Here is a 27,367-nt window from a genome sequence, read left to right on the forward strand (position 1 = left end):
TTTGCGTTTTCTTTATTGTTGTGCTCGCGTACACATCTACAGGGCAGTGTTTATATTCAAGTAGTCGGAATTGAAGTTTTTTTTGAAAATCATAAAGCCCAGATTAATAATTGAAGCGCATATCTTCTCTCTTTCTCTCTCGTCGTCAGTCTTTGTGTTGCATGAGACATTGAGGTGACATTGGGCGGCCACGTGGTCGATTCGTGGAATCGAGGAGAGGATGCGGGCGCGGGAGGGGTGACGACTTCTCTCGACGCGGGCGCGCGCATGTACGGTTGTTGTACATCGACATGTGTATGCGCGTCCGTTCGGTGCTAGGCGGAGCGGGTGTGCGTGGCTCGAGCGTTTACGCACGCTAGCTAGCGGCTGTTGCCTCGTTGCCGCGCACTGCTCGCCATCTTGCTTGCCGACCGTCTCTCTCTCTCTACAAGCTAGTCATGGCGCGCGCGCGCGCGTGTTAATGCGGCACGTGTGTGTGCTATATAAATGCCCTCTCTCTCCTTAACATTACAGATTACGATGCTCTGAGAGCATTTATGACCTTTGCAGATGAAAATCTGGGTATCATCTCAGCGCACAGAGACGAGGTAGTCAGGATGACTGAAGACAAGGGATACATTGTACTCACGACCGAGACCGGCGCAGTATACCGTTTGGATATGTATAAGTATGCGCGTATCTCGAAGAATACTTTGTAACGATCGATCGAATCCAAATGTATTTCATTTCTTGATTTTAATTTTGACTTCCGATTCATGATGATTATGTGAGTTAAATTTGGTCCGAAATTAACTTTTGCATGCTGATTTAAATATATCTCACAGACTCTTTGATCCTCTGTATATATATATATATATATGTGTATATATATATATATATATATGTGTGTATATATATATATATATATATATATATATATATATATATATATATATATATATATATATATATATATATATATATATATATATATATATATATATATATATATATATATATATATATATATATATATATATATATGCATATATGTCTTGATTAAAGAGATCGTACAGGGAAAATCGATACTCTAGTACTGCTGTGCGTGCATGAGATCCATTTCTCTCTCTGCTCTGTCCTGGGGCCTTGTGTTCGGTCGGTTGGGGCGGAGTGTTCTCTGTTGGGTACGGGCTAATCCGAGTAAATTTCCTTTAAAGGAGAAAAGTCTGGTATGGACAGGGAACAGTACAATTTGATCTCGGGCATTATCGGAGCTGCAAAAGGAAAAATTCCGCTTGATTTTTCTAAAGTCGCCGGATCGGCTTCGCTGCTAGATGAAGCTCAGATCTCTCCCGGGAAAACTGATTTACGGATGAGTACCTCAAACAGACTCCTGAATAATACAGAGAATGTCGGACCCAGAGTAGAGACAATGTCGCTTAGTCAGAGGCTGATGGGCAATAAGCCCCGCATTATTAGCACTCAGACCATCAAAGCAGACATCAAAGCTTCATCTACACCGATAAGACCCGATCCTAAACTCCGGCCCTTAAATGTACTTACAGAGTCACCGAGTGCACAGACTTCCTTGGAGTCCAAGATCGACGATCTTCTTAAGGCCATTCAGCTACAACAGTTCGAAAATCAACGAATCCAGGATATCACAGAAAAGATTGCCGGAATGAACCGTGAAACTATTGCTAATATTGAAAAGCTGAATCGTAAGAGCCAAAATCGATTCTTGGAGTTTCTCACGAAGCTTGAAGACAAAATCGAAACAATGGACAACGCAATATATGACAATGATCGTCGCCACCATGACTTCCTTGAGCAAATCACTGGCACTCATGAAACTTTGGAAGATCTGCTCCAGGATATACGTTTTGAAATGACAAGTGAACGATTGGATTTGACTCGACAGGCAAATCGCCCACAAGTAAAACAGAATACTGACTTATTAATTAAAAATAGTCCGATTACTGCCTTGAATTCGAAAACCGATTTACCAAATAAAAACGGACCGAGTAAAACTACAATTAATAAAACCGATTCATCGTACACAAATCCGAATGATGCTTTAAACTCCAAAACTAATTCTGTCTTGATAAACAATGTTTCCAATCCGAGTCCCTCGACACCTTTCGGAGAAAAACCACCTGATGAGAATGTTCGTAAAATTATTCAGGAAGAGGTGCTTAAGTTAAATAGGAGCGCCGCAACACACACCACCGAGGGACGGGATAACAGTGGAGTAAAACGCGATTACAAACTGAATTTAAAAACGAGATTCGATCATTTTGAGAACTATTTTCGATCCGAACTTCGTGCAAAACATCTGATTTACGTCATAGATTCTTTTTTTAAACCATCTTCTGAACACGATGAAGAAACGAAAGCGGAACATAAGTTTTTAGTTCGCGACATTATGATAAATCGAATTGACGAAAACTACCACAATAAAACTCTGCACATCGAGGATCCGATCGAACTTCTGAATAAATTGCGCGAGATTAAGAAGTGTGAAGCGAACCTTACTTCAGCACAGATTAGACGTAAATTAAATAATATTCGGTATAATCCAAAAGCAGAGTCGGCTTCGCAATTTTGGGATAAGTTTGAGGATCTTGTTCGCTCGTATAATACTCTGCTTCCCGGAAGAAGCCTGAATGAGGACGAAAAACGCGACATGTTCTTTGAGGCTATAGTTCCTGCTGAGCCAAATCTGCGTCAAGCCGATTTTATTGAGCGGGGGCATAGCAACGACGGCACCGGTTTTTCATACGACAGGCTGAAATCGTATTTACTCGAACAGGAAGCTTATCGTGCCGGAACGTCGGAAGGTCAGGCTGCGGGCGCCCATCAAGCTGCGCGTACCGGCCCCTTTGACCTCTCACAGGTCAGATGCCACGGCTGCCGCCGTCTCGGCCACCTGAAGCCTGACTGCCCCACGCCAGGAGTGATAAATTGCATCAACTGCAACCAAAATGGTCACATTGCTGCAAATTGTCCAAGGCGTCTGCGTGGCGACCAGAAAAAGGGTTCGGACTGTGGCCCAAATAGGTATGGTAATTCAAAAACGCATGATAACTTCCGGAGTAATAATAGTAATAAGAGAAAAACGGAAAATACTAACAAATCGGATGATTCTAAAAAGCGCAAAACTGAAGATAACAAAAATCGAGGATCATCTGACTCTAAAGAAAATAAAAGAGGATCTTCTAATAAGAACTCGAACCGAGACAAAAATAAGAAAGAGTCAGGTAAGACACTTCCTGATTATAGCACTGCTCTCTCCGTCCCTGTTCTAAACTCGTCTGACCGTGTTCTGAATACAGATATTAAAAATTCTAAATTGAGATTTATTGCTGATTCAGGTGCTACTCAACACTTGACAAACTCTTCGATTCACTTTAGAACCTTCGAGAAAAAGAATGTTGGGCTGATTAAATGTGCAAATAGTGACTCGAGGGCGGACTTGGAGACGGAGGGAGTAGGCAATATACGCGGACTTAATCGAAATAATATAATCGAATTAGACGGAGTAATCTGCTCAAAAGACTTAGTCAGTAACCTTCTCTCTCTAAGAAAATTCGTGGACTCCGGTTTGTCCATTTATCTTGACAATAAACGAATAGATATTTTTGATCCGAGGTCAAATGAGTCATTTATTACAGGCGTTTATAAGTGCCCATATTGGCTGATAGATTTTAACATCAAAAACAATACTGATTTTATGAATAAACAAATCCTGACATGTCTGGCTGAAGACGTAACAAAACCCCGATACATGACTCGTAGGGCCGTCACTCAGATGAAAAATAACTTAGAAAATAGAAATAGCGAAAAAGACAAAGAAATTTCGGAGACAATTCAGATAGAGTGTTCGAACGACAGAGTAAGTAATTCCGAAACTGATGTAAAAGAGATTGAACGGACTGATAAAACTAATCTGAATAATGAAATAGAAATCAGAAACTTTGAATCCACAGTGTGTGATCGAAAAATCAGTGAGATAGATGAACAAACTATAGACATTTCTGAGGAACTGGTAAAAGTGAATAAAACACCCGGACATAGCATTGAGATTTTTAAGAAAAATGGCTATGCACTGCTTAGGCATGCGCGCCTTGGACACGCTTCAATACAGTATCTTAAAGCTTTTCAAAAACGTTTTCCGGAAAATCAGAAGTTACAAGAGGCCAAATTTGATGATGAGATTCTTGATTGCGAGGTTTGCAAGATATCTAAAATCACTAAGTTGCCCTTTAACTCAGTCAGGACTCGGGCTACAAAACAGTTACAAATCATACACTCAGACACAATGGGACCCATCAGCCCCTCTTCTTACCCGAAGAGATACAGATTTATATCTGTATTTATTGACGATTTCTCGAGATTGGCTATGGCTTATCCCATGACTGCAAAAAGTGATACCGGACTCTGTCTGGAAAACTTTGTTAAGTCTGCACGGAATATCCTGGGTTTCGATGCGAAGGTATGCTACCTGCGTTCGGACCAAGGAACTGAGTTTACTGGAGGATACACTCGAGAAGTTTTGGATAGATTGGGAACCGAATTACAACTGGCCAGTCCGGATACACCTGAACACAACGGAGGAGCAGAAAGATTCAATCGGACTGTACAGGAAAAGACGAGGTCCCTCATGTTTGACTCTGGCCTACCAGAAAATACATGGGACCTTGCCCTCGGAGCAGCCGTCTACGGGTACAATCGGACTCCACATCGTTCAAATAATATGATTTCTCCGCTGGAAAAATTCGCTCCAGATTACAGCTTTGACGTTGAACAGATTAAACGCTTTGGGTGCCTTGCTTATATGAAAATCCAGAGGAACACAGGCCCCAAGTTTGGCAGCGTTGGACTAAGAGGCGTTCTTGTTGGTTACACAAGAACTGGCTACATCTTGCTGAGACCCGAGAACGGGAAATATTATGAAACTCGAGACGTTCGTTTCAACGAAAAATTTGTATATGGTGACGTCTTCCGCAAGGAAAGTATCCTACATTGGGAAAACGTGAGCCAACCCATAGACAAATCCAGGTGGTTTAAGGAGTTTGATGCCGGAGTGAAATCTGTAGAACAAAATCAGCAACCGAAAATCAAGGAAACGGAGGGAGCAAAGCGAAAGAGAGGACGACCGAGAAAGATTAAAACAACAGAAATCCCAGAAATACTTATAACAGATTCCAGTTTTGCCGAACTTCAACTTGATTCTGAAATAAAACAGAGTATTAAATTCAATCTGAATTCTGATTTTATGGATTCCGAGGACCAGATTATTCAAGCCCTGATGGTACAACTGAATCAAAATTTCAATGAAAGTCAAGAGACCACTGACATTAACTCACAGAATGACGAGACTTATCATGCCTTGTTGGCTCAGATAAATCAAGATCCAGCATCCTACAAAGAAGCCATAAATTCTGCTGAAAGCAAACTCTGGAAAGAGGCCATTAATGATGAGCTAGATTCCATGAAAAGAAACCATGTGTGGAAAGTGGTAAAGCGACCCTCTAAATCTTTAAATCAGAGTAAACCTAACATAATAGACTCAAAATGGGTCTTAAAACGGAAACAAAATCAAAACGGACAGATTAAAAATAAAGCTCGACTAGTTATTAGAGGCTTTAAAGACAGCAACAAATACGATCTTCGAGAGACGTATGCTCCCGTATCAAGGTTGCCTCTGGTACGAGCTGTGCTTGCAATGATTAATAAACATGACCTTGAGACTTGCCAGCTAGATGTCAAGACTGCTTTTCTCAACGGGACCATTGACGAAGAAATTTACATGGAGATCCCAGAAGGAGTTGATTGCTCACCGGATGACAGAGTAAATAAAGTCTGCAAACTGCAACGATCGCTGTACGGCCTCAAAATCAGTCCAAAACGATGGAATGAGCGATTCACCGAAGTGGTGCTCAAGATTGGACTGACTGCTCATCTCTCAGAGCCGTGTTTGTTTACGTGGAGACAGAGGAAGCATTTTCTTGTTTTGCTGCTTTACGTGGATGACATGATTTTGGCCAGCAACGAGTCGTCAAAACTCAAAGAGGTTAAGACTAAATTACAATCAGAATTCGAAATGAGCGACCTTGGAGAGGTTTGGAACTTCCTAGGGATAACTATCAAGAGAAATCGGATTGAAAAGGTTATGATTCTCATGCAGCCAGACTACACGGATAAAATTATAAACAGATTCGGATTCGGTTCTGCACACATTCAACGATCTCCAATGATCACGAGCCAAGTTACTATACGACAGCGCAAAGCTCGAGAAGAATTTGGAAATCAGGATGATTTAGCTAAAACACAAACAAAACTGAATGTGCCCTATCGTGAAGCTGTTGGTAGCTTGCTCTACCTCGCCAACACTACACGTCCAGACATCACGTATGCTGTGAATGTGCTCAGTCGACACCAAGTAAATCCTACGGAAGATGACTGGAACATGGTCAAGAGAGTATTCAGATACTTGGCTGGCACAAGAAATCATGGACTGATTTACAGAAGTGAGTCGGACGGATTGGAGGCATATTCAGACGCCAGCTTTGCCGACTGTAAACACTCTATCACTACAAGTGGTTACGTCATTAGGTTGTTTGGAGACTCAATTGCCTGGAAGACACATAAGCAGAGCTACGTAGCACTCTCGACCTGTCAGGCTGAGTACGTGTCCATGAGCGAAGCTTGTCAGGAACTTGTAGCACTGCACAACTCGCTGGCTCTGATTCTGAATGAGTCACTGACTCCGATGAAACTATTATGTGACAACCAAGCAGCTATCTCTGCGGCTAAGACTGGTGGGAGCGGAAGGCTTCGACACATGACGGAAGTCAGAGAACATTATGTGAGAGAATGCCTGAATCGATCTCTTATCGAAATCTCGTGGATCAGTACTAAGCAACAGATTGCGGATATTTTCACGAAACCTCTGTCTTTCGAACATCACCATAGATTAACTGACTTACTGCTGAATAGAACTTAGATTATTGCTGAACCAATTGAATTTGCAACTGTACTAATGTATTTGTTTATTTTCTTTGTTTGTACAGGCAAGTAGATGATCCAGACTCTCTCAGCTAAAGCAGAAAAGAAGCTCAGATCACAAGATTCAAGCCCTAGATTAAGATTTGTGTTTACACGTTAATGTGATTCCTTGTTTTATTATTGATTCTGGTCATTGATGCCGTTTTTTTTTTAACTTGACGTTGATTGTGAACTATTATTTTGATTAGTAAAACAAAACTGATTTAATGATTATAAAATAAGATTTTGCATAACTCCGAGTTTAACATTTTGAGTTAATTTTTCCTGATTTAATTATAAAGTTGAGTAGTTGATTAAACTTGTAAAGATATTGATTGATATTTTATTTAATCTGGCGGACGTCTCTATGGGAGGGAGTATTGAAATTTGTATTACATAGAGACGCTCCTTATTCATATATATATATAAGTAACCGAATACAACAGCGCCAACGCGCTGTTGCACCTAACTACTGAGTCCGAACTGGCCTGCGCGCCAGTTGCGTTGAATCAGCCACGATATACACTCGTGTCTACTGTACTAAGATTTTCTTCCGAATAAATCTTCTTTGTAAAACTCTGTCTCCGTTTTCTCGCGCACCCAACTGCTGCTCAAATAACTTCGACACTTTTAAAACCATAACATTTTATTTTAGCTAGAAGTAGTGGCACACATACAATGTGCTTGCACGTATCATCAAAATTCTGAATTAATGCTGAATGGTTCGAATTTTTTATGAGTTAAAATAAAATTTTTCTATAGGAATAATGTATTGAAATAAAATACCATTTAAAAATTTCTTATACTAATAAAAAAGTAATTTAACAACAGTTTGTACACTAATTGAAAGAAAAACATTAATTGTTTCATTGATTTTCCGTAGATAATTATTATTTTTAGAAAGTTGATTATTTTCTGTGCTTGAAAATAATGAACGGATTAACAATGCAGGTGATAAGAACTTGTTTTACAAAAAGTGGCTGTTAAAACTGGTGTGCATTTAACCTACAAAAGAGTGTTCTTTCGAAAATGTAGAAACTGTCTACCAACCGAAGATTTAATAAAATAATTACAGCGAGTTATTTATAACTTATCAGTGATCGAAATTAAATATGAATTAAGGTGTATTGAAAAAGTCTGTACACTACTGAAAGTGATACATAATATTTAAAATTTTATTAAAAGCTTGATTAAACTTTGGAAAAAACTCTTGCCTTATGACTTTTTTTTGAAATTAAAAAGTAAATTTTATATCGATCTGAAAAACAACTAGAAAAGAAACGAGTTCTTTATTTACGTCGATTTTCCTGAAAATATACATAAATTAGTCAAGAAGCAGCTCAAGCTTTTAATTGGAATTACAATCAGTATACTATTCCCAGTAGTAACTTTCTACAAACAAAATGGTGAGCTAAAAAATGTAAGCATAGTTTTTTTTCAGATTGTCTTACTTACTTGTGAAAAAAATTCTTATTTTTTGATCCCTGTAGTCCCTTTGTACGTGACAAGAAAATCTTTTTTGTTGCAATATATGCAAATATCATCGGTAAAATATTTAATATCAAAAAGTGCTCTAACCACTGCATGTTTTATGTGACAACAATCTAAAAAATTGTCATATAGAGTTATGGGAAAAAACTGTTGTAATCAGATTTTTTGATTAAGCTGTCTACAGCCCGAAATAACTATTAGTTAAAACTATGCATTCATTAATAAACAAGCAAGAAATAATCACATAATTTTGCAAAAATTATAAAATCAGAAACCATTATTTCTGTAAGACAGAATGTAAGATTGCAACCAAAAAGGTTCAGAGAATTATTAAATAAGGATTGTCTTAATAATGACAGAAATTTATTTATTCGTCTAGACATTGGTAAAAGTACACAATATCACGTTTAAATATACAAAAAATATGCAGAACCACATTGATGAAGTTTTTTTTGCATGTTTTACAGCCATCTGACGAACTTTACGTGTAACAGCTCTGTATTGTTACGTAACTCCGCATGCACACACTAGCGTCACTAGCGTATTAAGAAACCACCTCACATTTAATGTGAATCAATCACTTACACAACATTAGGGACATTTTGTTTTACATGGCTTACAAATTAACGGACTATGGACAGAAATACGCACAGAAGAAATTAGTTTTCCAGAAGTGCTAGCCAAGTGGGTAAAGACCACGTCGTAAACTCATAAGCATGTGTTACCGAACTCTGTAACTATAAGAGCCGCAGCCTTATCCTCTGCTCTACCGTGGCTACTAATTTATATAATTATTCCGATCTAAGTATATAATTGCAAAAATAAATGCATAGCTTAGCTTTCGAAATTTCAGAAAAGCAGGAATACGAGAAGGCAGAGTTAGTACTTTGTAATTTGTTTTATTATTAGAAATATGGTGTAACTTTATTACTGGTAGGACAAGCAATTTCTGTGATTTATATATATCTTCAAATTAAAAGGCTCATGGATAGACTGTGAGCACTTGAAACGGTACCTTCATTAATGTATCCATGTCCTTTCATGATGACTGATGATTATTTAAGATTAAATTCGAAACAGTTAAAAATTATACGTTTGAAGAAATTTTAAACTATTCGCAAGAATGTAAATATTAATTTGGTTGCTTACGTGTTCTGACGTAATTTCTGATGGATTTTTAACTTTTTTCTGAATCGAAGCTTCTTATGGGTCGTTCTGAGGATGGGAGTGAGCTGGCAAAAAGTGACAGATTTAAAACAACCGTCATGCTTCCCCCACTCCACTCAGTACCACATTAGTGGGACGTGTGTTTACATATATATAGCTGCTGTTACTGCTGCTGCTGTGTTGCAGCTGCTGCTGATGTAGTAGCATTCGGAGTTGGTTGTACGAGTTCGGAAGCGGTTGAGTTTTGCCGTCTCGAAGACCTTCTCTGATCTCTCACCGACTTCGTATTCGTATTACTACGTCGTACTGTATACATGTATACTTATGCGGCTGCATGTGCCATGTACATTGCTCACATGTGGGTGTTTGTGTACAGTGCACACACACACACACACATTGTAATAAATTTCAATTAAGATTAATTACAAATCTGCAGATTTCTACAACACAATTAGGGACACCTTTTGATGCAGTTTTTGCAAGACTTTTAGTTAACATTACATCGATAGTATACGCATTATTTCTCAATTATCATCAACATATATTTTCATTTTTTTAATTAGATGATCATACAAATACACATGAGTGTTCAACTATTGTTAGAACCAGTCCAAATGCGGATCAAGAAAGAGCCAAAGTACTCTAAAAAGTGACAAACGTACTCCGTAATACTAACAAAAAAATTTGTATTATTTGTCAGTTGATGTTAGAATATATACTCATACCAATTGTGTCTATACTTTATGTATACTGATATACTCTGTCCGAATAAATACTATTTTTAAAGTAAAAACTTCTTTAGGACGATTTTGGATGAGGGAAAACTCTTAGTTTCGCGTCAGATCGCTCTCACTTAAAAGCAAGGCGATCTCTGCAGAGAGTCAGGTGTGAGCGCAGGATAATAAAATAGAGGCGAGGGGGGCGGGAGAAAAGGGGGAGCCTGCTCTGTATCGGCTGGCGGTAGAAAAGGAAAGAGTAGCTTGGTGGCGTGGCGGAGTGTGGCGGGATATGACCGAATGCATGCCCATACTACCATATCCCGCCGCACTCCGCCGTGGCCCTAAAAGCTAAGTTCTCTCTCCTTGTCTAACGGCAGGCGCTGAAGAAATTCAAATGCACATTACGAATAGTGCGCATTTGAATTTCTTTGTAACGCTCATAGACACATAAGAAATATAGACTGCTTGTTCTTATGTATGACGTTGAAGCGCACGTAGAAGGAGACACAACATCGAACGTGGGTATCTGTCTCTCTCTCTTGCACATTGCCATAGGTGGGAATGTTAAAATATAATTCATAGTTTTAAGGTTTCACTTCTGTTGGCAGTCCCATGACTGCCCACTGGTTTTACCTACATTCATTTTGTTAATTTTTTAAAATTTTATTAATTTTTTATTTTATTATTACTTATTTTCTTTCAGAAAACAATGTATACTTACAAATTTGACATTAAATTGTTAGATATTTGTTCTAAAAATATATGTGTGTAGGAGTGTGTGGGTGGGTTAGTGTGGGCGCTCGTGTATGCTTAGGCATGTATATGTATGTGTGAATCTACAAATAACAATTAATCTCGGATAATGTTTCGCTGCCACATATATGAGGCAGCTTCGCTTCTGTCAGCGGTCCCGAGACCCCTCACGCTTGGCTTATTTCTACTTTTCTTTTCTAAAACTTGTTTAATATAATACTTAGATTTCCTAGAATTGTAATGATTGTCACTTTCACTTCAGAACCATAGATACTTTAATTTTCAGACTTAATATTTTCTTCTGTTATCTCTTTATCGTACTGTGACTCTTAAGATTTAATCCAGTATAAATGATAGCCAATATAGTGTAAATAATTTTGATACTTATAAGGACTGCTTATATATAGTTAACTTGAGCGATTTACTCGTTATTACTGTTATAAATAAGATACGTCTCTACAAACAAAGAGCTAATATCAATTATTCTTTATAACAGCATTTACAATACATTTTCCATGTACGTTAGTTAAAACATTAAAAACAATTGAAAGTTATATTAAATTTTAGTTATTTCCGTGTTGTGATTTTATGTGTAACGTTCTAGCACGGTGGGTGGCATGGTATATATGGCTGAGGCACTGCTTGTATGCTAAGAAAACTTAAAAAATGCTATTAAAAATTTCTTGACAAACCTTACTGAGTTAGGAACAGCAAATTACTCAAACGCCGTTATCGCACTTTGTATGAATACTCTAGATACGAATTTTGAAGGAAATCAAGGCCAACCATCGTAATTTTCCTAGCCTAGAAGGCGGTTTAAGTGGTCAGGCTTATATAAAAAACGATGACTACTCAAAAACCGAGAAGCTCTATCTTACCACCGTTATCACTATGCTGTTGCTTCTCGAGAATTATCCTGTGCCGATAATTCTAACCGCCCCTTTGCCGTCTAAAGCTCCTTCAGTACTAACGTCATCTCAACGCAAGCTACCCAAAATCAGCTGATTGCCAACCTTTGCGGGTGGCTACAAACTGTGGCCAGAGTTTTATGACTGGATTATTTCTAGCGTTTCGTCTGGCTTGTCATTAAACAATGTTTTAAAGTTATTTTATTTAAAATCGAATCTGCTTAGAGATGCAGCCAAGTTTGTATGTGATATCACTCTTGAAAATAACAATTTTTAATGGACTTAAGTCCTGCTAAAGGATGCATTTGAGATGATACGCGTGCAAGCTGATGCTCTATTAAAAACCTTTTTCTTGACGAAAAGTGTCAATTGTGAGGAAGCGGGCAAACTTCATTATCGATCCTTTCAACCACCGAAAATGTTATTGAAGGCCTTAAGAATCTTAGACGGCCAATACAGTGGGTCGAGGGACAGTGTGGTGGAGAGGGTCACGTGGTGCTGATTGGCTCCGCCATTCTCAACACCTCCCACTATTTTCTAGTGTATATAGGTATACAGTTCTGTACCTAAGTCATTGCAGGGCCTCTTCTATAATTGCGCGGCCCCTAAGCACTTGCACAGTGCAGCGAAAACGCGATTGTAGAATGGCATTGTAGAGCGGTGTGATGTGAAATGTTATTTACAATTTTAAATTGACCGCCACTGACGTGTGCTATAAATAGCGGCTATCCGCTGCACTGTCCCTCGACCCACTGTAACAGCCAATAGCCTTGAACGACATCTGAGTGTATATCATATCTAATAGACTGGATGCTGCAACATGTTGCGATTAGTAAAAATCGCTTAGAACTTCGAGAGAATCAGCTGCATTTAATCAGCTGACCAAGTTTCTCGAGGGACACCTCCTGATGCTGTCAAGCAATGGAAAGGGGTAGCGGTCAACAGGCATGCATGCGCACCAGATATCATTTGGATCAAAGGTGCTGGTATATTCTCTCTACTCCCTTGTTATCAGCTGTGGACTTGAGAAGCCTGAGTCTAACACAACAGAGTAAATTCATTATTGAAAATCAGTTATGTGAGAACATCTTAGGCTCTCCTGATTTTTCCACCTGGCACTCCGGAAAATCTTGTTTTGTTAGCGGGACAAACAAAGCACCACAAGTCTATACACGTTAATGCCTTGGTAAACGCCTATGTAGCTGTAGTATTTGCAAATTCTTCTGCCCCCATTCCACGCGACGAGTCTCTCAAAGTTTTGAAACAATATCTTGTGTGCCAACATAACTACCTACAGCAAAGGAGTTGATGGCCAAAAATATTGTGTTCCAGTAATCGACCAAGGGTTACATTGCTCATTTCTGTTACAACGCTTAGCTAACACACTACAGCTTTAACGCTCCCTTGCTTGTGTATCGATTGTGGAGGTAGACGGTGTCTATCCTACAGCTGCCCTATAATCATCATTAAGTCTCGATATGCAACATACTCTTTTGACATGGATGTGCTACTTCTCAAGGCAGTTACGTCATATCGGCCCTACTGACAGCTGGCCTCATCTATGACACTTGCAGCTAGCTGACCATCTGGATTCTCTATCTAGTAAGCCGATCGAACTGCTACTAGATGTTGCAGTGTATGCCCAAATTCTGTGACCATGTTAACCTAATCTCCCTGATGCAGCTATCGCTCAGTAGATTACATTCAGTTGTTCTAAGCGATAATGTCTCTGGTGGAATACCAGGAGATGTGTCTAGCTGGAGTATAACCTGCTCCAACACTTCAGAGTTTTGTGGCCGTTCAAACATCTGGCCAGGTGCCGTCAGAGAACTTTTTACTACAAATACAAGCCTAGCACTGTCCCTGTACACAGAAACTCCAAAGGTAATAGTCAAGCTACTTGCAGCCGACTCTCCATCATCAAGAATAACAATAAGGAGTAGCTGGAAGTTTCACCACTGGCCATTTTCAGGGCCATTGTAAGTATTTACGTTCCCTACTTAACCATCAATCTCATTGATTTTTTTAAGGGCCACCTGAGTTTAAACTACCTTGCCAATAAATACATTTTTACTACCATGTCTGGAAACGATTCGTCGACTAAGAGACTACGTAAAGCTTGCCACTATTAAACCAAGTCAGTCATTCACTGGCAGACGTCACTAGCAGAGTTGTTAGTTGCAAGGACTTGAATCTGAGTGACCAACGACCCTATATTACTCTCTTAACTGTAAGCATTCAACCAGAAACTACTGATCCTACAAACCTGACTTCAAGGTCTGCGCTGGGGGAACCTAATGGCTATGAAGGAAAAATAAACTAGAGCGAACGGGACAGTCTCCAACGGGCAAGAATCACGAAACAATCTCCCTATCTTAGATCACCAAAACTGAGTCTGCAAGTAAGGAAGGTGCTTTAGATACTATCGTCTTTGGCGTAATATTAGGAGACGTTGGAAAAGAGCTTAACAACTAGCTCCAAAGCTTTAATTATTGTAGCTTTCCTCCTGATCAGTATGGTGCAACAATAACAGGCCAGAGGAGATCACTCTGAGATATTGAGGCAGTCACGTTTGCTGGAAGCTTTAGTCAAGAAAGAGACGTCGAGCTACTTTGCCAACAAATACATTTAAACTTGAGAAAGTTGACAAAAAATAGCTTTTAGGGGTTTTCTATACTTTTAAGCATACTTATATTTTTTTCACTTTTGACCAAACAAACTGTATGGATTCCGAACAAATGTGTTTTTAATAAAAAGATTTTTGTACTGAAGTTTGTCAGAAATAGATGTAAAATTTCTAACTGAAAACATTTTACATTACATGACAGCACACTACGGTGTTCCATTTAGTAAATCTCGGGCGAAGCGGGAGGGAGGCCGCTTGTATGTTATAAATAAGATACGTCTATACAAGCAAAGAGCCAAGAACAATTGCGCTCGGAGCTCCGCTAATCGCTATTACAACACATTTACCATGTACACTACTGAAAAAAAATTACTTCAAACGCTTCAAACAATTAAAAGTTTCATTGAACCTCAGTAATTCTCGAACAATTAAATTAATTAATCGTTGCATATGGCAAGTGCTTTGGCTCTACCGTAACAGATATGAAGTAAAAAAAATTAATGGTTTTGAAAACCAAACAATAAAGCTTTTTACTTGTTTACTAATACTTGAATTATAACAATAAAAATAAGAATAAGCTATGATATATACTTAAAAGTTACACAAAACAGAAAACCGAATAAGGACAGCAGAGGTTTTGAAAATCAAATTAAATATTACAACAGAAAGCTCTAAGAAGTAGGTTTTAAAACTTCTACAGATTACTGTTTCACTATTGACGAAGTATTTTTAAAAAGCTGTAGAAATACATATTGGAACAATCATAATTTAGCTCTACTTATTTAGTTAAATCTATTAGTATTAAACCAGTGGACAGTAGGTGCTTGAGTACCCAAGTAAGAAGTTATACCTTTATAGAATTCTATGGCAGATAATATAGTTATGAATATAAATTCACCTTGTATGAATATTGCGTACGGAAATGGTGCAGTTATCGTTGGAAAGAGTATACCTACGTTAATAGGGTGTGGTTTCAATAAATATTTTAATATTTAATGAGTTAACGATAACAAACAATATGTTTCAGCACAATACAATTAAAGTAATATATAGGCTGGCCAGTACAAGACTGTGTGCTTTCATGGAATTTTCTGGTTATTTAAAAACAACTTCCTACTGCCTGCGCTGATTACATCTGTAACGTGACGCTCACATCTATCGTATACGACCCCACTCTTATTCCTCGTCCATATGTAATACCCAAAATATAATTGTATACAATAATTTAGAAAAAACCATCCTGTAGTATAGCATTGTTGAATACGGTAGTATTACACGACAGTGAATGTCCTTTTAGGACGCTCATCACATATAGGTTTTTTGACAGATATTATTCAAACGGCAAACGTATATTGAAATAGCATAAAAAATACCTTTAAAAATTGCAGTTCGTTTGACTGTGCCATTACTTTATACATGTTACAATTCAAAAAATCGATATTTAACGTGTAACTTTATAAAAAAATAACGTTTAATTGGCATTTACACGATTTGTAGAAATTTCCTAACTTTTTGAGTACAAGAGACTACTTTTAGATAAACCTATCGAATTTTCAAATAGACCCACAAGTTGGTTTTCAAATAAATTTAGAAAGAGGGGATGAAGTGTGCGTAAAAGCATGTATGTGAGTACATTCACATGAGAAAAACAATTTCTAGCTTTACTACACACATTAGCGTTCCTGTCATTTCTTTTCCTCTAAACTTGAATGGAATCATTGTAAAGGAATGAATAGAATGGAATGGAAATCATGAATGGAAAAATTGTTAAAGAATGAAACAGAATAAAAATTAATTATTGTATTTGTATGGTACAGAAAAATGTTTTTTCAATTTTTAAAAATTTTGAAAAAATATGAAAAATTGTGTAAACAATTTCTCATTTATTTTAAAAGTAACAAATTAATGATGAGAAAATAAATGTTTATTATTACATAATATGAAAGCTGCTCTGCTAATAAATACTAATTTCGAAATTTTCGAAACATATACCTAAAAACTAAATTTCATTAAATAAATTATCTATTTATGTAATTTACAATCAAACCAAACGAATAAATACACAGTAAATGAAAATTTGCATTAAAAATAAGCAACAAATTGTACGAAACAAAAAAACGAAGTAATCGAGTTTCTTATGTTGGGCACGCTCTTAGCAGAGTGAGTAAGGGCCATGACCAGCGTGCGGACGATCGGGGGTTCAAATCTCTTTTTGAACTTTTTTTTTCTTTTTTTTTCAATTATGTTGGTTAATTATTCGGGAAAAATGATTAGATATTGATGTTAATCAATATGTAACAATTAAATTACGAGGTGCTTGTAGTGAAATCGTATAACGCTCTCCATCTAAAAAAAAAGAGTTACTGCTCGAGCCCAAGATACACAAGTATTCAATACCATTAAAAATGTTTTCGTGGTATCGTAAATATTATTAAAAATTGTGATATTATAATATAGTACAATTGTAAAGCTGTTATACATTTATAAGACGCAATTTTCATGTTGAAAAAAAAAATTTATGCTTAGCGACTCACTAATTAAGCACATATCCAGCACAGCTTTTAACGTACTGTAAAGCCTACCTCTACCACTGTATCCTTTTTTCAATTTCCTTTTTTTTCATAGTAGACGAGTTTTCTTGTGTGAGCCTCTTTAAAGCTCAGACGATTCAGTTATATATCTTTTTGGGTAATATTTACTAAGCTGCAGTGGACTCTCAGGCTCACCGCATGTTTTTGTGCTGGTTGACTCAAAGCTTTAGATATCAAGATCTGAGTGTAGAGCCATTCAATGAATTACAAAAAGCAACACCAATCAGTTAGTGTGAAGAGGGTCGAAATTTAGGGATACTGTGCAAAAAATTAGCTTTATCAAATTTAGTTAACTTTTACCATAGTGCGTTATATATATTCCAGTCATGTTAGGATATTTTAATTAACTATGCCAAATAGTTATTGCTATTTGGTTGGTTTCTAAACTTGTTAGCACAAATTTCGTAAGGAATAAATTACAATAACATTGAAAAATTGATTGAGTAAAGATAAAAATTCATAGAAAAAATCAGTTGTGTAAGGAAAATATGACAGAAATTATAACAGTTGAAAAGTTGTAAGCTAATAAAATGTTTAAATACGTACTCCAACAATGCTAATGTCATTAAGTTGAAGTGAAGTGTCCAAAAAAATTACTGAGTAGAACGCAATTTCCGACAAAAAGTTTGCTAATAGAAGATACACACACAATTGCCCATAAAATAAGAAAAACTAGGGAACATGTGCTTATTAACTACTATGGTGAAAAAGAAAATTCAATTGTAGTAGGTGTTTGTAAATCTCCATTTAAATTCTGAAGCGCAGTTTTATACGAAGAATACCAATACTTAAACTATTATTCTTGTTGTCTAAAACTAACACACTCTGTAGCTGTTATTAAGTTTAATCAAAAAGATCTTTTTCATTAGTCATCTGACTTGTTTTACTGACTTTTCGAAATTGATAGAGATTTTACTGACAAGCTGGTAATGTAATGAATTTCCACGGAAAAAAGGCCTAAAGGTTCTAGACATCATGTGAAAAATCTGTTGAGTGTTCTCATAACTTTATAAGTTGACTTTCAGCACTCTGAGTACCAAGCTTTTTAAAAACGTCTAAGAAAACATCGTAAAATTCGTCAATGAGATTTAAACTTGTGACTCCTTAAATTACTCTAGCTATGAGGTCAGCATAATAATTGCTAAGCTATCAAATCTCTAACATGATTTCTTGTTCATTTATAACATGCAGTGACTTAAATGGTTAACAACATTTTTACCTCTACTTATTCGAGATGAGAACTACTAGTCCTCCTTAGCGTATTTTATCTGAACTCGAGTTTGACCCATTTGACAATGATTCGAAAATATGAAAAATGTCAGAAAAATTTTATCTTTGTTTTGTAGTATATTTAACTAAGTAATGTTAAAAAAAAAAACCTAAAAAGACTTGGATCCAACATATTTAGTTATACTACAGCTTTATATCTAATTATATTTTCGATCATCCGATTTTAAAAATTTATGTGAGATTTCTGTATCAAGACATTTTCTTTGAGAATAGTTAGAATACACCATTTATAAACATCCGTCATGAGTAAATTGTTCTTACAACATTACTTGGTTTAAAAAATACTAAAAAACAGAAATTAAATTTCACTTTGACAGTTTTCCTATTTTTAAATTATTAATGGATGGGCCCAACTCAAACTCAAACAAAATATGCTAAGGAGGCTAGTAGTTGGTTCTTATTTCGAATAATTTACTGTCTTATACTTTTCTTACTCACTTTTTTTATTAATTGCTTAGATTTAATTAAGTCAAGCTATTAAATAGTAATGTTGGCTCAAAATTAAAAATTACAGATTGATTTTTACAATAGTTTTGCGCCCGTCTTAAATTTATTTTATAAGGACAATTTAACCTAATTGTAGAAATTTTTTGAGTTTAGACTACTGACTCTTATTCACAGTGATTTATTATTTCCAGGTTTATCTTGATGAAAATTATTTGACAAAACAGATTTAACAAAATGTTCATACTTAGTTTCACGTTTTTTTTTTTTTTTTTTTTTTTTTTCATAGGGAGGAGACTTATTTGATGCCATAGCTTCAGCTGTAAGATTTTCAGAAGAAGACGCAAGTATAATGGTCAGTCATTTGTGTCATGCTTTAGCCTATTTACATTCTCATGATATTGTTCATCGGGATGTAAAGCCAGAGAATCTGTTAGTTCAGATTAGTGATCAAAGAATACAGTGTCTTAAACTAGCTGATTTTGGACTTGCCCAAATTGTTACGGAGCCATTATATACTGTATGTGGAACACCAACCTACGTAGCACCGGAAATACTTGCAGAAGTTGGATACGGCCTAAAAGTTTGTGTATATTTTCTCATATCATGATTGAAACTTTTATAAATTTAAAATACTCTTTTTAATACTTTACTTACCTACTTGAGTTTTTGAAGTCTCTTAAAAAGGTATTAAAGTTATGCATGAGGTAGCTACTAATTTAAGGAATAATGGAACAGTCAAATGTTAAAGCTGAAAGCAAAGTACACGTAAGAATAAAAATTTTTTACGATCAAATCAGAGATTAAATAATTAACAACTCTCTTTTTACAGGTTATAAACCTGAAAACATCAAGAAAATCTAGTTAAGGTACTAAGTTATGAAGTTTGACTCTTCTCTGAAATATATGCTAGTTCACAAAAGGCATGCATTGCCTAATTGTTATGCTATTTTCTTCAATATACTGTTTTTTAAATCATTATTTTTACTATTTTAATTTTATTTTTCAACTTTTAAGATATAGAAAGATATTAGGTAGTGTAATTTGACGAGCTCGTCCTTCAGTAGTTGTTAATTTGTCAATGAGTTGGATTTACGGTAAAGTAATAATTTTGTCACCGTAAAAATAATCCTGATAATTACGAATAGTTATTTTACTTCTTTCAATGGCATTTGTTATTTATTTGTATTACAACTAACTTGTGATGCTAGTTTAAAAAAAACATATTTAAACTGAATAAGTTCCCTTTTTCAAAGCAACTAAAAAAGAAACTGTGTTTTTGTATAGCAAAAATTAATTTCTTTTAAATTTATTTCTTAAGGATATAAATAAGGTTGGCAAAAATAAACCAAATACACATGCTGATGTAGCTCTTCCTTACTTAACGTGTGCTCCACTCGCATATAGTAAGATAATAATTTTTATTGTGCTTTCGTTTTAGATTTTAATATAAATTATTCCCAAATTTTGGTTATTTTTCTGTGGGCACCTGAGTCTAGAGCTTCGTCAGCGTGTAATATTTAAACTATTTTACTTTTTGTGACTCTTCACTTGAAGTTTGTAACTACATTGAATGCTATTTTTAACAAAGATGTTCTTGTCTATAAGTGTTGATGCTCTTGAATAATTGTAATTTAATGTTTCTAAGCCAATACAGACGAGTCATAATATAAGAACAAGCGAGTTTCATTTGTCACATCTACACAAAATGTTTATGCATACGTTAGGTATGTGCAATACCAAGAAATTCAACGATACTTCTAATCTCTCCTTAAAATTCTCAGATCTCAGTCTCAAAATTTTTTTAAAAGTCTAGTCTCATCTCGATCTTGTCTCGAAGTATCAAAAAAACAAATGTGTAGTTTTTTCAATCCTTATCTGCGTCACTAAAGGTTTTACGCATTCAGCATACATACGCGAGACAAAAGTTAAGTCTTTTTAACACTGTAATAACTGCGGAAATTACAAAAAAATCTTCAAGAAATATTAGAGACTCTAAAAAAAAGTCTCAGGGGACAATTTTTTTTGTTAAGACCGTGATGTCTTGGAAAATTAAAAAAAAATTCGTAACACTCTTTTATTGAAATAAGGTTAGATTAACTCCATTGTTTATTTTATTTTCCTGATCTCGCAAAAAAAAAGTATCAATTCAGTCTGACTTCAATCTCATAAAACTACATATTTGTAAATACACAAATTAATTTTTTCAAACATTTTAATTAGTTTCCTTCGAGGACTGGCAAGGTCAAAACAAATTAATTTTTCCCAAGTGACGGAGAAATTTAACCTTTTTCATCCGCAAAATAGGAGTCAGAAGGTCTTTGTTTTATGTGTATGTGTGTGTGCATGCATGCGCGCGCACGTGTGCGTGTATGTGTCAGTAACTTTGTAAGGTACAAGCAATGTAGTCATTAATTAAGGATCAAGCACTACTATTAGATGTAAAAAATTTACCTTTTAAACTTAACATTTTTGTTTTTATAGTTGCTCTCACTTCTTTATAAATAAAATTTCAGAATGATCAGATTATAGTCCTATTTGGTTTTCATGAATTTTTATTAATCATTGAAAATACTGTAGCTATTTTTGAGGCTGTTTAAAATTTATAAGTGGTTTGGATTGATCTTTATTATTCTTGATTGATTCTAAACTTTTGTTTATTCAATGAATTACTTTACAAACAGTTCGTGAGATACTCATAAGAGGTTATACTTTTCATAGACAGCCAAATTGGTTTTAGAACTCTTGGAACAGTTTTCTTTTTGAGTGTAGTATATCGTCTCTTCTTATGATAACATTCATAGATACATGATTTTTTCATAGCAAGGGTTAACTGTGGTGAATAGTTTTTAAACTTCTTTTATCATTACAAGGATTGTATTAAATTTACAGGTGAGAAAGAGATCAGAAGTTTTTTTTTCCAATAACCAGAGTTACAATCTCAGTGTGAGACTAGTCTCAGACTTCTTACAGAAAACTTTCTTCAACCAGGAAATTATTAAATTCATTTTTTTAGAACCCCATTCACTTTAACTTATTTAAAAAGACAATTTTTATTCATCCTTATTTTTCTAATAGATGTTTCTAATTCCGAGTTAGTTAGTTGCTACTGATTCTTCTGCATTTATGAGTATGCCCAGGACTAGTTTGCTTTGCAGATCAATTGAATTTTCAGAAAGCTACGTTTGCTAATAAGCAAAGAGTATGATTTCAGTGGATGAATTTATGTTTATGTGGACTTTTTGTTCTAAGTATGAAATTGTACCGTACCAAAGTTTGTCTTTTCATTTGCTAGAATTACAGTTGAGTTTCTCAACTGTAGGTTCCATATATTATTATTTACCTTTGGAACTGATTGCGTTAAAAAGCTCGTCGTTTCTCAAGGGTACAATAAAAACTTTCTTTGGAAGTGGGAAGATATGCACGTACAACGCACTTTACATTGTACAAATTTAGTACTCAAGGAGCTCTCCCACATGAGCTTTACAATTGTGCAGATTCGAAAGGCAACTGTGAGTAGCACGAATTAGCTAAACTGATTGTGACTCTGACAGGTAGATGGTTGGATTAACTTATATTTAGTACGTTAAAGTCAACGAGATAACATTCTTGCGCTATTTCTCCGTTGTGTCCAATAAAAGTTAGAATACCACGTGGGTAAGAAATGCTTCTGCCGTTTAATAATGGTAGTCCCAAACTAACTATCGCCTTGTTAAGAAGCTGCTCCTGCTTTGTCTCAATATCATTGGTAGAGCATCTAGATCTGGCAAAGCAGTCTGATTTTAGATATACACTGGTTATAAAAAAAATTTGTTGTTTTATATCATGCACTTAGCTTCTACAAAAAATCTACTAGCTATTGCTTTAAAGATGTTACCAATAGATTGCTAACAAAATCACATAATAAGCTACCGCTTGCCCTGTCCAGAGTTTTGACTTTTTGAGTTGGCGATGATGCTACTACTGGGTAGGAACTCAGGGGTGATAGAATTATTATTGCTCATCTACGTTTCTAAGATATTTAAAAGAGCACAGTTATGTGAGTTTGATGTGATTTCCTTATTGGTTACATTAGAAATTTCGAAGTAGCTGTAGGTATTCTAAAATATAGAATAGATGTGGTTGGGTGGAACGGTAGACGAGGCACTGGTATGCTCATACAATTTATTGATGACTTGATTTAAGGTGGTAGTTGAAGCAAAGGAGCCACAATTAAGTGACTGGCAGGTCAGCGATTCAATCATAGCAGATCCGAAATTTTTGACATATGCCTGAGTGTATTTGGTCTTACACAGCTCAACTCTACGTGTTGTACACATTTGAGCTTCTTGATTATTATGAAAGGGTATGTCTAGCCTTAATGAGACCTTAAACTCCCTTCTATATTTTAGCTTTGTTGTCATCAAAAACTTTTGGATGGCTAATTTTTACAATTTTGCCCTTGGATTTCATCTCTGCAAAAATATCAATGATTTCTTCTTTTCTTTTATGCTTCCTATTGGTAAGTTCTCCAGAGATAGACTAAGCACTGTCAGCTAGTCTTTTCTCTTGGGACAGGATAAGATACTTCTTTCCTTGCGTAGTTACTTTGATTATAAAGATGTCGTTATTTTCAAGGCTGTTGCGAGTAACGTCTTACAAATATGTAGAGCAAATCCGCTAAAACCGTTGTAATCGCTAACCGAAAAAACTACTGAACCGATTTTGCTGAAATTTTGCATACCGATTCTTGACACTTCCAAGATGGTTTTAGTATAGTTTTTATCTTGAAAAATTGAATAACAATAGGAATAAATAGGCTCAAAGTTTCGCAAAAATACGCCCGCTTTTCGCTTTAGTTCAGTAGAATCCGATAGGTCGCGTTAACATAAAATTGAAGATACCTGCAACATAATTGAATAAGTGTGGTTATAATACTTAACCATCAATCTTAACGACTCTTTTAAAGGCTACCTAAGTTTGAATTACCTTGCCAACAAATACAATTTTACTACCATTTCTGGAAGCGATTTGTTGACTAAACAACTATGTTAACTAAAGATGGCCACTATTAAATCAAGTCCTGCGTTGGGAGAACCTAACGGCTATGAAGGAAAAAAAACTTGAGCCAACGGGCAAGCATTACCAACTAATCGCTCCATCTTAGATCACCAAAACAACTGAGTCTGCAAAAGGAAGGTGCTTTAGACACCAACGTCTTCGACGTTGTACCAGGAGACGTTGGAAAATATTTCTACAACTAGCTCCATAGCTTTAAACTTCTTAATTTTTCTCCCAATCAGTCTGGGGCTTTAACAGCAAGCCAGATAAGATCACCCTGAGGTATCCAGGCAGTCACAATTGCTGTTAACTTCAGTCAAGAAAGAGTTTACTTAAGAAGCTCACCGGTCTTTTTAAGAGCCCTCGGACGTTGAACTACCTTGCCAATAAAAATATTAGAACTTAACAAAGTTGTCAGAAAAGAACCTTTAGGGATCCCAAAAGTCTAAATCATGCCAAATGTCGCAAGAGGTTGAATTGGAAGGAAATCTTCAAATGTATCTAATGAATACAATTGTAGGCGTCCAGAAACTGATGCAGAAAATTTATCGAGATTGGAACAGCAGCGTCAAAATCGACAAAAAAAGAATTTGTTACGTGAGAGATCAGCTTTTTATTGTCCCCTTACAGTAATCTCTTAAATCTTTTAGGTTCTTAAATAAGTAGAAAATGCATTTGTATTTTTGTGGCCATAAAAAATGTAGAGATGAATCTCCAAGACTTTGTTATTCTGATAATAAAGTTGTGAGAAAAGAGAAAAATTTTTTTTTTCAAGTATGTATGTATATATATATATTTTTGGGGAGTTTTTAATCTTAACAGCTTAAAATAGCTCGAAATAGCTCTTTTCGTAAATTATACAGGAAAAACTGCTTATCAACGGCCCTTTAGGGCCAACGGTTATTTTATGGCAAAAGGAACTTACGGTACTTTTCAGGATAATTATATATCTTTTACTTTTTACAGCTTATTATTTGACCAATTGAACTGCATGGATTTCGAACAAATATGTTTTTAATAAGAAGATTTTTGTTCTGAGAAGTGTCAGGAATAGATGTAAAATTTCTAACTGAAAATGTTTCACATTACATGTCAACACACGATGTTGTTATATTAAGTAAGTCTTAGGCGGAGCCGAGACGGGGGTATACTATATACGTATATAGTATAACTAATATACTAGTATATTATATTTACGTTTTGTGAGAACTTTTTAGTCAAGAGGTTATTGATTGTTTTCTTGTAGTTTTTTAATTTTCTTTTAGTTTCAAATAGTGTATAAGTATAAAGATACACTGAGATGCTAAGGAGGAATAAAATGCCTAGTAATCATCGAGCTTTAGGTAAAAAATAGCTCAAGAACTTGAAATAGAAATTCATCTCAACATGCTTTAAGAGTGCACGACTTCTCAGTAGCTCAATTGGTAGAGAAACTATCTAGTAAACAGGAGGTTGCGTATTTAATTCGCATCCAGGAAAAATGTTTTTTTGATTTTTATTTCTTAAAAATTTCCTGAAATAAAAATGATAAAATTTTCACCTTTAACCATAAGAATATTTGTTAATTGAAAGGATCTAATGGGTCTGGAAGTGCTTGTTTTAAAAAATTCCGCCATCCATATGTGTGAATTTGATTTATAATAAATATACCAACCTTTGCTTGTATACCAAGTAAAATCATATGAATATCTAGTTAACCGACAAGCACTAGAAACAATTTCTATTGTAAGTATCAAACATTAAGCTTTAGGAGTAGTTGAACTATGAGAATTCTAATCTAGTGGGAAAAACAATATACTGAGGGTAAGGCTGGTTAGAACCCCCACTGGATTAGAATCTCCCACAGGGGTTTTGGGCCTGGCGGACGCAATGCTACTGCGTTAAAAGTACTGCTGCGTTGAGTCCCTCTACCCTACTACTTCTCTCTTTACTGAACCTGTTATTGCACAGTGGAAGTTCCTACTACCTCTCACCAGGGCACTCTGATACCACTACGTTTTTTTGCACACATTACTGCACAGTAGCAGTAAACAGCACGTAGGTGCTATTGTTGCACAGCAGTTCCGCTGTTGCTCTTGGGTGTTCGACTATTCGCTCCTGCTCGTTATCTTCGTACTGCCATTAAGTGAGTGCGTTTTCGTGCTGCCATTATGTGTTCATTGTTGTTGCGCATTGTTTTTGTACTACAGCTGGTGTCTCGATGTCGCTTTAGGGTTCGTTGACGTCGCTCCTGCGTGTTGTTTTCGTGCTGCCATTATGTGTTTATTGTTGTTGTACTGCAGCTGGTGCTGTCGATGCCGCTGTGAAGGGTTCTCGGTGCTGCTCTTGATTGCTGCTGCTTGTAAAATATACGTTTATTATTCTTTCTCTCTCTTTCTATCTGCTTGTTATGATTTGGTGACGCTGCTCTCTGCTCTCGATGTTGACGTGGTTCTATCTCTGGGGTCGGTGATATAATCATGTGGTACTCTCTGCTCTTGATGACAACTTAGTGCTCTTTCTCTGTTGCTAGCGGTAGTGAGGTGTTTCACAGCAGCCAGTTTCGTTAATTTGCGGTTTATACTTTTACCATTTTGCTGCATATATTTCCAAAAATGTTGGTTAAGAATTATTTATTAGTGGCTTATAAAATCACTATTTTGCTGCTTTTATTATCAACAAAACCAGAATGTCCACTATACAAAACTTTTTGGATGAGTTCTGCTGGTCTATACAAGATGAAGAAGGAGCTAATCAAGATATGATGGAGTATAATGATACAGCCATGACGCTATTAGAGAATTATGAGAAATTTCCAGAAAAATGGATTATCCTGAATGAATGGTGTGGATCAGATCAAACAGTTATGGTAAATTTTTTTTTTTTTTTTTTTTTCAAAATTTTTACATATTTTTTTTTGTTGTACTATTCTGCATATTCATCTTCAAGTTCCTCTACAAGTTTTACAGAAAACTTACTACCTGATTTATCAGAAAAAAAAACGTTAGAGGTGGGTATTTTAGACTTTTTTGTTAATTATAAACTAATCTTCATTAGGTATATTATACTTACCTTAACCATACTTGTATAAGTATTGATGCAGGCTATGAGTGCATTTACATTAGCAGAATAAATCATTAATTTATAGTTTGTATTACCATTGCCCTTTAGCTGAAAATTTCACTACTAGTAGTATTTTTTTTATAGAAAAAAGTATCTTTGTTAAAATGAAATTTGCAGACAGTCCCCCGGACTTCTACAAATCATAAGGTTCGCTAATTTCTGTGAAAGATGTAACTGATGGTTTTTTTTAACCTTTGGACACAAAAA

At 35.7% G+C, this 27,367-nt stretch overlaps 1 protein-coding gene across 5 annotated transcripts in view; it reads left to right on the forward strand.

The window, feature by feature from the left end:
• LOC106645306 (serine/threonine-protein kinase DCLK1) overlaps nucleotides 1–27,367 on the forward strand; it is a 491,248-nt gene that overhangs the window by 269,276 nt on the left and 194,605 nt on the right. For all 5 annotated transcript variants that reach the window (XM_089598004.1, XM_089598005.1, XM_089598014.1 and 2 more), the window contains one exon: nucleotides 19,308–19,601. In XM_089598004.1, coding sequence (XP_089454130.1) covers nucleotides 19,308–19,601 — 294 coding nt within the window. The remainder of the gene's footprint in view (nucleotides 1–19,307; nucleotides 19,602–27,367) is intronic.

The sequence above is a fragment of the Copidosoma floridanum genome, unplaced genomic scaffold (genome assembly GCF_036245765.1).
Source record: "Copidosoma floridanum isolate Cflo_tuat_1 unplaced genomic scaffold, Cflo_Japanese_pri ptg000004l, whole genome shotgun sequence".
NCBI classification, from domain to species: domain Eukaryota; kingdom Metazoa; phylum Arthropoda; class Insecta; order Hymenoptera; family Encyrtidae; genus Copidosoma; species Copidosoma floridanum.